The sequence below is a fragment of the Myotis lucifugus genome, unplaced genomic scaffold, assembly GCF_000147115.1.
Source record: "Myotis lucifugus unplaced genomic scaffold, Myoluc2.0 scaffold_150, whole genome shotgun sequence".
Taxonomy (NCBI): domain Eukaryota; kingdom Metazoa; phylum Chordata; class Mammalia; order Chiroptera; family Vespertilionidae; genus Myotis; species Myotis lucifugus.
In genome coordinates, this window is record NW_005871198.1 from 860,524 (window position 1) to 877,314 (window position 16,791).

The 16,791-nt window shown below is 36.9% G+C and overlaps 1 protein-coding gene across 3 annotated transcripts in view; it reads right to left on the reverse strand.

The window, feature by feature from the left end:
• LAMA2 (laminin subunit alpha 2) overlaps positions 1-16,791 on the reverse strand; it is a 452,538-nt gene that overhangs the window by 175,261 nt on the left and 260,486 nt on the right. For all 3 annotated transcript variants that reach the window (XM_023759137.1, XM_014461101.2, XM_014461100.2), the window contains 2 exons: positions 10,593-10,679; positions 2,937-3,148 (listed from right to left, as the gene is read on the reverse strand). In XM_023759137.1, coding sequence (XP_023614905.1) covers positions 2,937-3,148; positions 10,593-10,679 — 299 coding nt within the window. The remainder of the gene's footprint in view (positions 1-2,936; positions 3,149-10,592; positions 10,680-16,791) is intronic.

The following is a 16,791-nucleotide window of genomic DNA, read 5'->3' on the forward strand; positions in this document are numbered from 1 at the left end:
ATATATATATATATATATATAAAATATATATACACATACACATACATACCTTTAAGATTAGAAAGGATGAAAGATAAAAACATTGTTTCAAGTGTACTAGGAATGTAGCATTACAATTTTCAAGAAGAACTTTTACTTTACAACTTACATACTATCTCCGAAGATAGAAAATATATTTGTTTTAAGTAATTATTTGTCATTTCTATGTTATACAGCTGTCTGATATCATCCTCAGCCATAGATCAATCTAAAAAGTAAATGGTCTTTTCACAAATGCAACTGTAATTATTGGCTCGCTCTGTACTCTATGAGTATATTTTCAATGGTATATGCAATTGCATTGATACCAGCATAAAAAAAATATATAAGGGGGAGATGATATGGGAATTTAGATTAGTCATAGATGGTTTTGTAAAGTTTTATACAATATTTCATGTTTCTGGATACCTTGATCTGAGCACAGCTTATAAATACAGTATAAATAGCTACTCCATCAGCGTATGTTATTATTCTGTTCATCTGGCTCCAGATTCTACTTAGTTTTATTGCTTTTCTAAAAACTGTCTGATTTTTCTTCCAGTAGTTTGGCCTTCAGTGTCTGCCAACTTGATAGCAATTGAGTGGGTGTTGAGGGCCCAGCCCCATCTGCAGCCGGTCACTTTCCTTGGGACATGGTCCAAGGACAGTCTATATTTGGGGTATGAGAAAAGGCTGAAAAAATATTTTCTTTAACTATCCATTTCATTTGAACACTAGAATTATTGTTTAAACTTTTAATTTCTTTATGCATGTTTCTTATGCATATTGTACAAAAATGTTTTTAAAATCTTAAATAATTAAGAATTTAGAAGCCACTTTTTTTTTAGAGTGGGAGTATAAGATTATATTTACCATAAATTAAAGTCATTCTGCAAATAATGAAAGCAATGTAGAATTTTTAAGTGGCATTTTTAAATGAAATGCATGACCCTAATGTCATTCTTAATTAATGATAATTATTGTCAACTTAAAAATAACAAAAGCAGTGTAAAAAAATTAAGTAGCATTTTTAAAGAAATGTATGACAAAAACACTATAGATAAATTTGAAAAGCAAAATATATTTCTTTGTAGTGGTGTACTTTTCATGAAGAAATTTAGAGGCAAATAAATAATGCTTTATCGTGAATTTTATTCTCTTGATGGCTTACCACCTATGCAGAGAAAAGCTATTGTATCTGTGAAAAATTATCCCCCAAATGGATAATAAATTAGTTTATTATAGTTTTAATCTTAATGACATGCCAAGAAGCATTAAAAACCCTAATCATGTCTATTTCTCATGGCAAGTAATACAAAAATTGGTGATGATTCACAAATGTTTTCATACCATATTCTTGTATGTGTTCTTAAGGTTTTACGCCACCGATCCCCGATTTACCACAATAAAATGAGTGAAAGAATCCCCTCAAAATTTTTGGAGGGGTTTATTGGAAAATAGAAAAAGAGGTTATTACATGATTAATACAGCCCTAAAATGAACACCCCACAGAACTCACGACCACCACAGCACTACTACGGAAGGAGCTACCACGTGTGAGCACGCCAGATCCCAGGCAGTTCAATGGATACTTTCTGTGGGGCAGATCCTTTAGTCCCCACAGAAAGTTGTGACCTTTTATGTAAACGATGAAACTGAGTGTCAGTGAGGTGAAATGTCTTGCCCAAGATCACACAACTAGAAAGTGCAGATCCTAGATGATGTGTTTGAATGGACGAATTTCTTAAAAGCTCCCGATGATTTTGCAAAGATGCCATAAACCCACAGTGTTTAAAAGCCCCCCAGAGCTGTTGCAAAACCTGCTTTAAAAATCATTAATTGACAGATGAAACGAATAGATGTCATTGTCCCAGAGTGATTTGGTTTTGATTCAACAAATGGTCATTTTCAAGTGTCAAAAAACCGACACTCACCTTACAAATCTATGAGGAGAAAGACACCGCTCTTATTGAAATGGCTGTTTACAGCCTAGACAATAACAGACTAGATTTCCAGTGGTTTCTATATTTTTGCAGTTCCTGGGAGCCACTGAATGATTGGCAGAGTCCCTTCTTACATAATGCAACTGGCAGAATTAAACTGTTGGGCTGATATTTGTTCTGCTTGAGGATTCTGACAGCAGATGAAGCTGATGATGGCAGTGCAAACCACTCAAGGACTAATATGGACTAACATTCCATTTCACTCTCCACAAGACCTCCCTTGTATTTATATTAGCACTAATATAAAGCAATGGCAAATTCTCTGCAACACTATAACACAACTAAGAAGGGAAAGATGAGGGAGGGATATACCGACCATTATGAATGAGGCCCTACAATAGCTACTTTTGTGGAAGGATAACAGATAGCATTCTATGAATAGTCCTAAGTTGAAGGTTAATCATTTAACAATTACATATGACAGTGTGCAAAAATATTGGCAGAATTTTACAACTATGATGAAATGCAAGAATGTAAAGTTCACATATGAAAGGAATACAGACTCACACCTACTGATAGATACTAATTCAATAATGTGGGCAGATAAATTTATTTCAAGAAAATAATTAGATCTGAGATAAATCAATAAAGGCTAAATAGGTCCAACCTATTTTTCAAAATTTTCTTTTCTGATATGGACATATATTATTTTAGAATATTTGTTCCACATGTAAACGGAAATATGTGCATCATTTGAAAAACAATGGCACACTGCAAAAATGCATTAATTTTCTAGTGATTTACTCTATTGGTAAGAAAATATTTTAGGATATGCAGACTCTGTGTATAGGTTGTACATCTATCATAGATGTATTACACATAATTTCCTACTCTCCAATCTCACTCAAGAACTCATCAGCTACTCTGAGGTGCAATGCATCAATTCTGTCAGGGGCATCAATAGTTCAGACTTACGCTGACAGTTCCTTGCATCAACTGCGTCTCCAAAATATCCATCAGCACAGAGCTCACAGTACCGGCCTGTTGTACCTGGCTTACATATCAGACAGGCACCAGACAAGCTGTCACAGCTGCCAGGGATGGAGAAGTCAAGGTTGTCATTGCATTGGCATGGCTGACATGATCCTCCAACTACAGAAGGTTGTCCAAAATAGCCTTCTGCACACCTAAGGCAAAAGAATTCATCAGTGAGTATTTGGGAGGAATTAGTGAAACCCATCAGGGTAATACTTACATATTTTTCACACTCTCCCTCTCTCAGGATACATTTTCTTTTTAAGTGTTCCTTTTCTCAAATGCAAGATGATTAAAAGTGTTTTTCCACAACTGTAGTGTAGATACAAGATGAAATCCTGCCAGCCCCACTAGTAATTAGGTTTCAGCAAGAAAAAAAATCTTGTTACTGGCACTAAAGACGAGACCAAAGCATAATAAGAAATCTGCTCCTGGCATATTTCTTAGAGGAATCTACATCCATATTGGAAAGCCTTTGTAGTACAACACATTATATCTATCTACTCCAATTGGTTGTTTCCAGTACAAATATGTAAGGTTCACATTTTTTTTTTTTGGTTTTTGTTGCAGCAGGAGCTTGTTATGAGAAAACAGGCTCACAAGGAAATTCAGTAGTGAGAATTCCAAAATTTATTAAATGGAAAATTATAACTCAAAAGGTGCTCTTTATTATTTGGGTGGAAGCTATGGATATCTTTATATTAGCAATAGGTTTGTATGTGTTTGCATATCCAAACAGAGGCAGATTTTCATTGAAGAGTCTTTACTGAGAAGTACATATGCCTGTATACTATGTTAACATGCTGAAAGATGATGCATAACTGTGCCACAACTCATATTAGCAAACTCTAGTTTTTTTTAAAAAAAGAACTAATCACTATTTTAGATATTATTGGTAAAACAAGTTTATTTATGTGGCATGGCAGAGATTTTAAAAATTATAGTATAAAATTATCCTTTTCCCCTATATTATATTAAAAATGCTACTTCATGCTACAGATGCACAAATACATCTTTATAAGAAGCACCTATTTATATTCTGCTCTGTCTTCTCTTTCAATTATATTTGCTCATGCTTCCTATTAAGCCACACTTGCCAAAAGAGAAGCAAAACAGTGTATCTGAAATATTACAGTCAGGCTAGCTCTGTTATCTGCACTGTGTTAGCAACATAAAATGTCTTTTTCAACAAAGTTCAAAATTGAAGGGGAACAAAAGCCATGTGGGGGAATATAATTACTATAGTACACTACAATTATGCTCATCTACTCACAGATGTGTAAGTCATTGTGTAGAGAAATGCTCTCTACCAGTCGAAGAAGAAATGGTTTAAATCCAGTACATCATATGAGGATACTTTAATAACATCACAAGTATGGTGCAAAGTCATGAATTCAGTCCAAGTTTTCTAGAACATATATAGATGCCATAATAGTCTTGAAGAATTAACCTTTTATCATAATTTTTAAAATGATATTAATTTTAAAAATTATATTCATAAAATATTTTATGAATTATGAAAGTCACTGCATAAATATTGCTTGGAAAAACATTGCCAGCAACAAATATAATTGCTTATTAATTGTTTTTTGTAAAATGTGAACTAATGTTTGAGTGCTTAACATTCCCCCACAATGCCTTCAGGGTGGTATTTGAGAAACATAATAGGAAAATCCTTTTGAATTTTAACCCATTTCTTCTTGCCTTACTTGATATTCAGAGCTTATGATCACGCCCAAATGTATCTCAATTTGTTTATCATTAAGAGAGTGACTTTGCTTCTCTAGAATAACGATATACAATGATCATTATCACAGTCAACAAAAACCCATTATTTTCAGCTCACTTTCCTCAAAATGATTTACTGGCCTCAGGAGAGATGGTGTTCTATAACAAGATCTGGAAATTTTTTTCAACACAGATACCAATTAATAAGTCTACAATTCTCCCACAATAATAAAAAAACACACACCTCAGTCCATGAGAAAATTAGAGTAACTGAAGAAGCATCAAACTTTTTTTTTATTGTAGAACATATAAGAAAACTTACTAATTATACATGATAGATAATCTATATGTCACTTTATTGAAAGTGTGCATTCAGGTTTTATTACTGATGGATATGTATGTGGGTTTCTATACATAGAATAGTATTCTGAGATACTTGTAAAAATGTTTCAATAGAATTAAAAAGTGATTCTAGGGTCAGTGAAAACAATGCTGCTAACCATATAACTCTTATTAATAATAACAGTGCTGTATAGTCTGATCAACTAGGACTCATCTAATAAAAATTGGTGTAAATCACAGTCCATTGGACCTTTCCAAATTCTCAGAATTTCACCCTACCAACATTACTTGTAATTTAAAATCTGAAGTCCTCTCATTTTCATATGCAAGACAGAACGAGGATGTTTTTAAACAAAGAGCTTATTGGATTTCTTGCTAGAGAGGAACACCTTGACATAACAAAGTCACTGTTCCCTTCCATATTTGCTAACTTTTTCAAATCAAATTGCAGTATTTTAGAGACACTTTAAATATAAATGATACTCCAGATAACATATGCAGGTAATATAATGACTTAGAAGCAACATAGAGGAAGAGAGACCAAGACAGAAAGATGAGATAGAGACAGAGATGGAGATGGAGATGAAGATTAGAGGTAGATATAGAAATGAGATGAGAGATAGAGATAGAGATAGAGACAGAGATAGAGATAGAGACAGAGACAGAGATAGAGACAGAGACAGAGACAGAGATAGAGATAGCGATAGAGATAGAAAGACTGGCAGAAGTGGAGAGACATAACAGTAAGAAGAAGAAAGCAACACTGGTGAGACTGTTATCCCACTCTACTCCATCATTTCTTCAACAACTTTTGGCTAAAATTGTGGCATATGTTTCCATTATCTATGAACTGAAAAGAATGCTTTGATCTCCCTAAGCAAATTAGACAAGCTCTTGCTTCTCCGCCTCCTGCCCTTCCTCAAACATCTACTGTGCACTATTACATAATCTATAATAAAAGGGTAATATGCTAATTAGACTGGTCGTCTTCTGGACGTCATTCCGTATGTCCTTCCTGACAAAGCCGGGGCCGGAGGGAAACCAGCCCAGGTCCCGGGTGCCTGCAGGTGGCCCGGGGGATGCCAGCCAGGTTCCCAGGTGCCTTCCGGGTGCCTACCAGCAACCGGAGGAAGGAAGCCCAGGTCCCAGGTGCCAGAGGGAAGCCGGTGTCAGTAGCTGGGGGAAGGAAGACCTACTCTTGCATGAATTTTCATGCATCAGGCCTCTAGTACTAATATAAATAAAGCACAGTCTTTGTACTGCAGTCCAGGAAGAAGAAAGACATACTTAAAATGTAGCATTGAAAGTCTAGAGATAAGCAAATACAGTTTTGCAAGCATAGAAAAGGGCAACCAACCAATATTATGATTAATTAAGGACCCTTTCAGGAAGATAGAGCTGAATTTTAAGAGTTGAACAGGCAAAGGGAACAGAATTGGCTAAGGCACAGAGGAGCGTGGCTGCAATATAAAGGGCTGTGCAATATTTCTGTAGTTTACCTGCTTACATGGTGCCTTTCTACAAGTTAGAAAAAAAGGGTTTTCTCTGGGCATATGCAAAAAAGGGAAGAAATAATGGGCACAGCAAGAAGGGGGCACGTTGGATTTGATCCCCTAACCTGTCCATTGGTTGAGTCCTTTTGTGCAGTGTACAAACTGTGAAGCCACACAAGCAGCCCTTTGAAACCTCACATGGAGTCACAGTTTTGCTAATAGTCCTACCAAGTAAGTATAAGTGTCCCTCTTTTCTTATTTCTGCAACTTCTTTCTCAAGAGCATCCAGGACTCAGGGGCTCAAGCTGACTGAAACAGGAGTAGAATCTCACCAGCACAGTGAACAGATGACAGTTAGCCTTGATTCAGACTCAGGCATTTCTGAAGAGGAGAACAGCTAACTGGAATTTGGGACTTAAAATTTAAAAAACAAGAAAGAACTTCTTTGACATTGAATATGAATCATGTGGATAAATTGTCCGTGAATTTTCAAAATATGAAGCAATTAGATTCAAATAACTTCTGCATTCTTAATAGCAAGTGTGAAATTATTCTTAAATTTGACCTCTCTCTTCACTTAGTGAGGAGTTGTTAAAAGTTGGCCAGGTAGGAAGGGGACAGGGTTTAAAGGATCCATGTATCTCATTAATTTCTCTTGATGCTACAACATTCATCCCTTTTGCCTTGCTTTTCAACTTTTCTCCTCTTGTCCAGATGATAAAAGACTAGAATCTTAGCAAAGTGCCATGATAAATACCTCTTCCCTGACTTTCTTCTCATTTGTTTAAAACATTCCCCAGAAGAAAGCAGTGGTATATATATTAATCTTCACCCGAGGATATTTTTTACATTGATTTTTAGAGAGAGAGGGAAGGAGGGAGGAGGCTGGGAAGAGAGAGACATCAACATGAGAGAGACACATAGATTGATTGGTTACCTCCCACAGGAGCCCCTGATGGGACCAGGGATGGAACCTGCAACTGAAATACATGCCCATGACTAGGAACTGAACCCACGACTCTTGGGCCCCAGACTGATGCTCTAACCATGAATCAAACCGGCCAGGGCAAAGCAGTGATATCTTAAACTATGGGTGCTTTGGCCTCAAGCGAGTTTCCTAAAACTCTAACTAGAGTTCTACATGTAACAGAATCGCAATTAATATGTTGGCATATCTTGTTTTGCTATCCTCCTTTCCATGAGTTTTCTTCATTCTCTCAATTCAAGCAGCAAGGTCATCTTGTGCTACATGACAGAGTGAAGGGATCCAATAGTCAAGAAAGCAGGGCAGATAGGAATCTTCTGGACTCCAGGCTCTGAAAGTCACAATTTTTATGAATGTGGCACCTCATAAAAATTCATCCCCAAAGAGAAAATGAGATGGAGATGGAAAGGCAGATGGAGAAGTAGCGATGAGAGCAGAGGTGCTGGTGAGTCCCAGTGGAATGAAAGCAGCAGAATGAGTCCTGTGCCCCCCTGAGTGGTGTGAAAAGATGCATAGAGATGTTAGACCTGAAGAGAAAGGTGATCAAGAGGACATGGAAAAGGAAGAGGTCAGCAAAAACACACTCGGGTGAGTTACTCAGAGTTGCTTGACCCCTCCATATGTTTATTGCATAAAATATGCACATAATCACACACGTGCAAGCATGCTCACACACTCAAGCACTCAGCCTTTTGGCATTAAGTAAGCTTGTTAGGACTTGGGTTCAAGCCTGGAAGTGGAGAGGAGAGGGGGAAAAACTCTTTTTTTAAAAAAAAATTGAGATCTAATTGACACATAACATTGTGTAACTTTTAAAGTTCTCAGACCTCCCGCCTATGGCTAATTAAGTATCAGAATAGAAAATAATTTGAGATAAAGAATGTAAAGTTATAATTCCTGTCTACCTGAGCATTCTTGCAATATGATAAAAGCAGGGACTGGATGGTCACTTAAGACTCTAAAATGTTGAGTTCAACAAATTGAACAGATTTCCTCACTCCAGACATGTCAGAACTTTTAACATATTAATAAGTATTTCCCAAGCTTACGTGATCACAGAATTCTATTCCTAGAACATCTATGATTTAGGGAACACTGCTTTGGTTTTCCAGGGCTGATATTATGTAGATGATGTGCATAACCTGATTGCAGCAATCACTTACAGAATAGTTTTAATGACAAGGTTTTTTTTATTATCTCCTCCTTTCCCTAACTCTTATTCCCCTCCCTTACACTGAAGCCTACATATCTCAGAAAATGTTTCTCATAAACATTTTTGGACCCAACTAAGGGACTTTCTGGCTTATATAAATACAGAGAAATGATAAACCCTGAACATTCTTGGAAAACCCTAATCCAAATTCTTGCTAGAAAATCGTAACATCCCATCCTCTATATAGTAATAATTTAAGATAATTTTTGACTGAAAAACTTGAATTGGAGATAAGACATGCCATTTGATAAGTTGCATATGTGTGTTTCCATCTTTAATCAGATTAATAAAGATTTCAGATAGGAAATCATGCTTTTTGTCAAGAATTTCTCTCCTTGGTGATTTTTATTATTCGGATTGGAATTCTCTCCAGAATCCATTCGACCACTCTCACCAAAGTTAAAGCTGTGAGTTGCTTGAGGGCAAGGACTGTACAAAGTATCTGTGCCTAGCACATGATAGCTGCTAAACAAATGTTTATTAAACAAAATGTAATATTTTAAATTATAGATGGTTCAGAAACTAGTATCTAACATAGAACACGAAGCAAAGCAACATCAGAGACTACGCTCACCTATGTAGGTGGATTTAATGGCTTTGTATGACAGAGCAGCTGTCATTTTCCAGTTGCTAAGATAATAATAATAAAGGTTGCCTGTCATCAGCTGGAGTGTGTGTGTGCGTGGGGGGGGGGGGGCATCAGGCATTTGATGTAAATCTGTCTTGGAAATGGTATGTTCTGCTATTATCATAAGTGATATACACATGTCCTCTTATTTTAAACACAATTAAAGACCTTCAGTTTCTCGATGGCAAATAAATCCTTCTTCCTTCAGTTCTGTTATTCCATTACTAATTTACAGATGCTACCACAGTCACAAATAGTACTTGTTGCTGCTAGGAACTGTCATTGGCACTTTGCCCATGGACTGCTAGCTGCCAGCTGAATGCTCTCTGGGAGAATGGCCCCTGCTTCGTCTATGCACCCTGGTTGAAACAGGGGAGATGGCTGGCAGGAGGACAGGAGAAGACAGGCAGAGAGAGCCCTCTGTGGTGTTAGCTTCCGTGATGATGGTGAAAGCAGTTCACGTCCTCTGACTCCCATCCTAACCCTGTTCCCATGATGACAGCAAAGGGGGCTATTTTCAGTGCTAAAACCAGAGAGGTGTTGTGTTTGTCAATGGCATCAAGGGAGAATTTTGTACCATTTTCATACTGAAACTGAAATCCAGAAGAACCTTTTCCTCAGAAAGACTTCAGGAGGGAAAATAATTACACAAATTACATAAAACAATATCTATGGCTCCACGGCAAAGCAGCCTAGTAAAACCAACAGGAATTACAATGCTGGCTTCGAAGTACTCAGAAGAGGATATAAATCATGATAACAAATTACATTTTATTTGTTTTCAAATTATATTTAAGGTAAATTATGAACTACTTGCTAAACTATGAACTACACATTTAAGCCACAATTTAAGGACAAAACGCTCATTAGAAAGCTAAAAGGAAATGGTGGCAATGTAGACAGTAAGATAAATCTTAAAGTGCATGACTTTCCACTTGAGCAATGCTTTCTCGAAAGATTGTAGGTTAATGCTTAACCTTTAAGATTAGAACATTAATCAAACATTCTCTGAGTGGAGATTTACAGAGACATTTCTAGAGAATAAATAAACGATAAACACATAATGTATCTGTTGGACAAGTGTGGTGAGAAACTTTATTTCATTCCACTGAGTGTGGCGGCGGATAGTGCACAGGATGGTAATGCCTGTGGTTTTATGACTCCCCAGGCAGAAATCATTTTGAAAGACAGTGGTGCTCGCGCTTACCTCTCGCAGCGTGGTCCTGCGTACCCGACAGGGCATTCATCACAGAGCAATCCGAGACTTCGGTCTAAATGGCACGTCGGGCTAAAGCTATGTTGATGTTGTTGGGAAACAACAGGGACAAGGAAGAAGCACATACACAGAGTCATTAGCGGCATCTTTTCATTTCTCCTCCTCCGGTACTGCTGTGACAAAAGGGTACAGGCTGGACATTCTCGTCTTACAGACGGAGATTAGGGTCTGGCCAATCGAGGATGAAATGACACTGCTATTTCTGCAGACGTGAATATAGCCCAATAGAGGGCAATATCCCAGTGACATGTTATTAACTGACTTTTGACTGTTCTGGGTCCATGATCATCAGTAGCAAGTGGGACTGTACTGCTTCTTTCTAGGGATTCCCAGGCCTGGCAAAATACAGCCTCGCATTCTCTCTCTCCAGCCAAATCCTTCTGAAATTGAAGCCCCCAGAAAAATGTTAGAGATTTTGGAAAGCTCAGTATATGGTAGTGGGAGTGGTGGTGGGAGTGATGGTGGTAATGGAGTTCCTACTTTCAGTACTGCTACCAAAGGTGTGTGAATGTGTGTGCGTGAACATGTGTGCATGCCTCTGTGCATGCATGCATTTGTGTGCTCATGTGTGCATACGTGTGTGAAGGCTGCTGCCCATATGTACTCATGGGCAGGCTGTTAACACAGAAGGAAGCCTCCGAAAAGCTTTCACCAGAGATCAAGTGTGCAATAATAAAACCAAAGGAACTAAAACAACATTTCCATTTCTCATCTCTGGCAGGTCCCAAAGTGCCAGAGAGAACATTGTGGGTCTGAAGGAACAGAGTTGAACACCAAGTCTAAAACCAGCCAAGTAAATAACTGAATGTTAGCTTTAGCCTGCAACAATATGTTCAACTCTGGCCACACTTCTTTGCCTTGTGAGAGAAACCTCTCATGCATGAACCCTTACCCCAAAATTGACATGATGGCTCTCTGAAGAGCCATCAACCACTTCACATTCTGTAAATTCTGCTGCTCTACCATTTTAAAGAGAAATGCCCCCAATTAATCTTTCTCCCATTCTGTCTTCCCTAAATAGATTTATTTCCTATTATATATGACAGGATAATTCAGTAGAGGTTGCTTTATGGCCAACTGAATTAGAGAGAGAACAACAAATTAAACATTGCAAGGCCTGGTCTCGTTCCGCTCCTGACACTTGCGTGACTTCGGAATACTTTCTTCACTTGTGCAGATCAGATCACCGGTACTATTAGGAATATTCTTCTGGTTTAACTCACAGTAGCCCTCAAAGATTTAATAGTCCTAATTTTTTGATAGTAGCAAGCTATCAGAACCAAGTAGTTTAATCATTTTAAACATTTCCACTCAGTGGAAAGTCTAAATGGATCTGTTGAGACATAGAGTGGGGTGGGGGTGGGGAGCTTGGTCTGTGATATCTTGAGTTTACAAATATTACCCAGTTAAAATATTCCACGTTAAGGGGTTCTGGTGGCTGCCATTAACAGCAGAACCAAGACATGCCCGGCCTGAGCTCTGTGAGAGGAGAACCATCTTTCAGAGGCAGCCTGTGGCTGCACCCTGTGACCCCAAGGAGCTCAGGGTGGTGAGTTTCTTGGCAGGAGTATGGCTGCACTGAAAAGAAAGGCACATGTGAAAGTGAAAAGAAACAGGATTTCCCTTCTTCACCCCGTGATTTGCTATTGTTTTCACACATAAAAGGAAGGACTGGATTTTGACAAATCTAAAAAATGTGTGTATGCCTTCTTTTAAGATTGGCATTCTATAACTATCTCCTCATCTTTGGAAAAGGTTTCCCACCCATGTGGGACTACAGTGATTGAAGGAAAAACACACCAATTATTTTTTAAAATCCTAAATCTGCTTATCGTAAGTCATGTTAAAGGTGCTTGACAAGGCTTCTGACACTTTAAAACTATTTATAAAATAGATTTCAAATTTCTAATATACTCATGCATTGCTTAGCGCTGACAGAAGTAAAGTAAAATGCTGTCACCGACAAAAGTCAATACTTTTATTTCCCAGGAAAAATTTAAGCAATGACAATAATATATAAGATTGCATTAGCTCTTTACATTTTCAGAGTGATTTTTGCAAATAATTTTATTGCATTTTCCCCAAATTTTATGAGCTGCTTCGGGCAGACATACTTTTTCTTGCCCAAGGTCATAGCTAGGAGAATTTAGCATGGGATTCAGGGCTTCTGAATTCTAATCTGATGCTGCCTTCTCTCTTTATCCAATCAGCATTAAACCTACTTATAAAAATGTGTTTAAACTTTTAATCATATAAATACCTAACAGGATACATTTAAATAAAATGTTCTCATAAAATATAACTGCATTTGTGCTTCAATGTTCTTTAATCAACATAAACTGAGGGTTCACTCCCTGATCACTATAATTGAATATATAGTTATGAAGAAAATGGTATTCAATATCAAAAGTAAAATGAGAATGAAAATTAGACACGGAAAACAAAAAAAAATGTCTATAGAATTTGGATTGTCAAATGCAACAAATTGACCTGAGTTTGGCCAAAATATGAAGCTAACTGTTCTGTGACAGAACAAGGAAACTGTAAGATCATTGTTGACTTCAAGTGCTTCCAAGACTATGTCTAGTTGGCCAGCTCTACACTGGCAGAGGAAGTGTTCTACTTCCTGAAGTATCTACTACCTGCCACAGAAGACACAAGAGACAAAAGAAGAGCAAAAATTTCCACAAATAAGTAGAGAAAGAGAAGCTAATTTTGGACTGATTTCCATGTGCATAGTGAAGATATGCACATGGAAATCATTTTTATTAATGGCTGAACATAGAATTTTATAGTTATAATGATATGTGTGTGTGTGTGTACTATGTATGAATTTACTCCAAAATAATTTAATTCTACCTACCAACAGATGTACAATAAGATAAAATGAATTGCCTGGATTACAGGCTTGATCCCCAGTAGGGGGCATGCATGAAGCAGGTGATCAATGATTCTCTCTCATCATTGATGTTTCTATCTCTTCCCTCCGCTCCCCTTCCTCTCTGAAATCAATAAAAAAAATTTTTTTAAAGAAAAATGAATAAATAAGGTTAAAGACAAAAAAAATCCTCAAAAATCAAATCAAAGTGTAAAATTTATTTTATAAGGTATGTTCATTTGGTAGTGGCAGATCAACATACGGCTTTGAGCTATCTCACAGCTATTGCAAGAGGGAACAAATTGCCTCTTGGGACTGGCATAACATTTCCATCATTAGGGTTAGACAATCAGGGCATGTTCTGTGTTTGTAGATACAAAAAGGAAGAATTCCTTTTAACTAATTGTAACCTGGAACACTTGGGTAGGGAAAGAGAAACCAAAAGGGATTAGAAGCTGCAAAGGAATGAGAAGGAGCAGAGGCCTGAGAAGAGAATAAAATTGAAGGAAAGACTCATTTGCTTCATGATTTCGGTTTGGGCCACATGAATTTTTGACGTTTCTTCATAAGTGTTTTCTTCTTTCAGTTCAGTGATCTCTGTTTTATATATTCATAGGAAAACCATTAAGCAAACACATATTTCTTTAATTATCTTCAAATACTATGAAATATGAATTAATGTCTGTAATTGGGTTTTGTAATTAGAATTGGGTTATTTTCTGTCTTTGGATATTATATTTCTCTAAACCTGGGTTTCTCATTCTGCAAAATGAGGTAATATGATCTACTTAATAAAGCCTTTTTTACTAAAAATGTAGGAAGGAAACTCTTACAGTGGCACAGTAAATCATAGCTGTGATTTAATACTTTAAAATGTTTTGCCAAAGTAGATGGATTTGTTTAAATTTGAAGGTATTTAGTCACCCGTTACATAATTAAACTTGCACTTTCTGAGAAAGGAGGCAGGTGTAAACACAAGAAAGGCACACAGGTCAACTTTTAGCTAATTACTATAGGAAAAGATATCCATGGTTACAAATAAACTTCAATATTTTACTAGCTTAGCACAAGAAAGGCTTATTTCAAGTTCATACTACATAGCTAATGCTTATCAGTAGGGAACTCTGTTCCACAGATTCATTCAGATATCAAAGAATGGGCATTCCACCACTTTGCCATGCTGCCTCCTCAAGATGGACCCGCATGAGAGAAGAAAGAGCATGGACAACTCTTAACTGCACCTACATTTGCCAGAACTAGTTACTCAGCCACAACCCAGTTGCAAGAGAGGTTGGAAAAGGTGGAGAAGCCCTTTACCATATGATAAGCATTACTATCTCTATTATTTTCCCATTATTTAAAAAATAAACTTAAACTGTTTTCTATGAAAAAAATAAACTGCCCGAGTCCTTACATTTGAGTTAGCATAATGGTTGCCAAACCCCAGGGTCATTTTTTTAAAAATATATTTTATTGATTTTTTACAGAGAAGAAGGGAGAGGGATAGAGAGTTAGAAACATCGATGAGAGAGATCGATCAGCTGCCTCCTGCACGCCCCCCAGTGGGGATGTGCCCGCAACCAAGGTACATGCCCTTGACCGGAATCGAACCTGGGACCCTTCAGTCCGCAGGCGGACGCTCTATCCACTGAGCCAAACCGGTTCGGCTCCCAGGGTCATTTTTACAATGAACATTTACAGTTTGTCTAGCCTTAAATTCTATTGAACTTTTTGTCTTTGCTTCTCTTCCATGTCTCTGAAATTGTTTCTATTTCTATAGCCCCATTGGAAGAAGAACAGAGAGGTGAATATATGGGTTCTAATATTGGTTCTGCCACAAGCAAGCTGTATGATCATGATCAAGTCATTTAATTTCTCAGGAGTCTAGTTTTCCCTTCTGGTTTATGGGATTAGTACGATAGATCATAATCACCCATATGGACATAAAACATGGTATAGGAAAGTACTCTAAATTATCTAACACACTCTAAAATTTCTAAAGGATGTTGTTGAATGTTTACTTAAATTTACCTTTTGCCTCAGCATAATATTAGAAAATCACATTTTCTATTAGAACTATTAATTTTAATAATAATTCAATATGGCCCTTGAGTGAATCCAAGAGTCAGCTCTAGAAGTGGTCCATTCTTTCAGGAAGATAAATTTTAGCATTCCTGATGCACACAAAGAAGTACATATTCATAATATTAGTAGGTAGAACTTATTGAGTGTCTGCCTTCTATCCAGCTTTGTGCCAAGAATGTCTCTAATTTTATCATGTAATTGATGAAAACCTATGATTATAATATCTATTCAAACATATCCCGGAAATTCAAGAACAAATAATAATGTGGTTTTTTTTATAAAATATTTGATCTATAAGCTATGTGATGTCAGAAATTAATATAAAACATTTGAAATATTTACAATTTTATTTGCTTCTCTAGAGATAAATTTCATGATCTAGTTACAATCTATAGCTATAATATATACATCACCAAGATGAGGCTAAGCAAAGAGCAGACACTATAACTAGTTGATGAAATTTTATATATATATATATATATATATATATATATATATATATATATCACCCCCCACCCCTTATTACTGGAGGAGGCCTGGTCCATGACATTAGTGCACTGGGGGTGGGGTGTCCCTCAGCTCAGCCTGCGCCCTCTTGCAGTCCAGGACTCCTCTTCTGGCTGAGTGGCACTCCCCCTGTGGGAGAGCACTGACCACCAGGGGGCAGCTCCTGCGTTGAGTGTCTGCCCCCTGGTGGTCAGTGCATGACATAACGACCATTTGTTCCCCCATTTGGTCGATTTGCATATTAGGGGTTTTTTTTATATATAGGATATATAATTTAAATATTACATACTTATCTGTATTTATACATCAAAATAAGTATACCAATACTTATCTCTATCTCTCTACACATCTGTTTTATTTAGCAATGTTATGTAAGAAATTTAGATCCAAAATGCTTGTTATCTATAAGATTTATGATCAGAGTTTAAAAAGATAAGTCACCAAGGTAAAACCATCACTAAGCTTTAACTTGTAGATGAAGGTTGCAGCAATCTCTAGCTGATTTCTTTTTCTTCTTGATATATCATACAATCATATTCATATCAATATATCCATATTCAATATATTATGTTCAATTTAGTCTTCAGAGTTTAAAATAGCAGTAATGACTATTAAAAAACGTTTAAAAAGGATATGTCCTCTAAGGTACTATGTCCCATT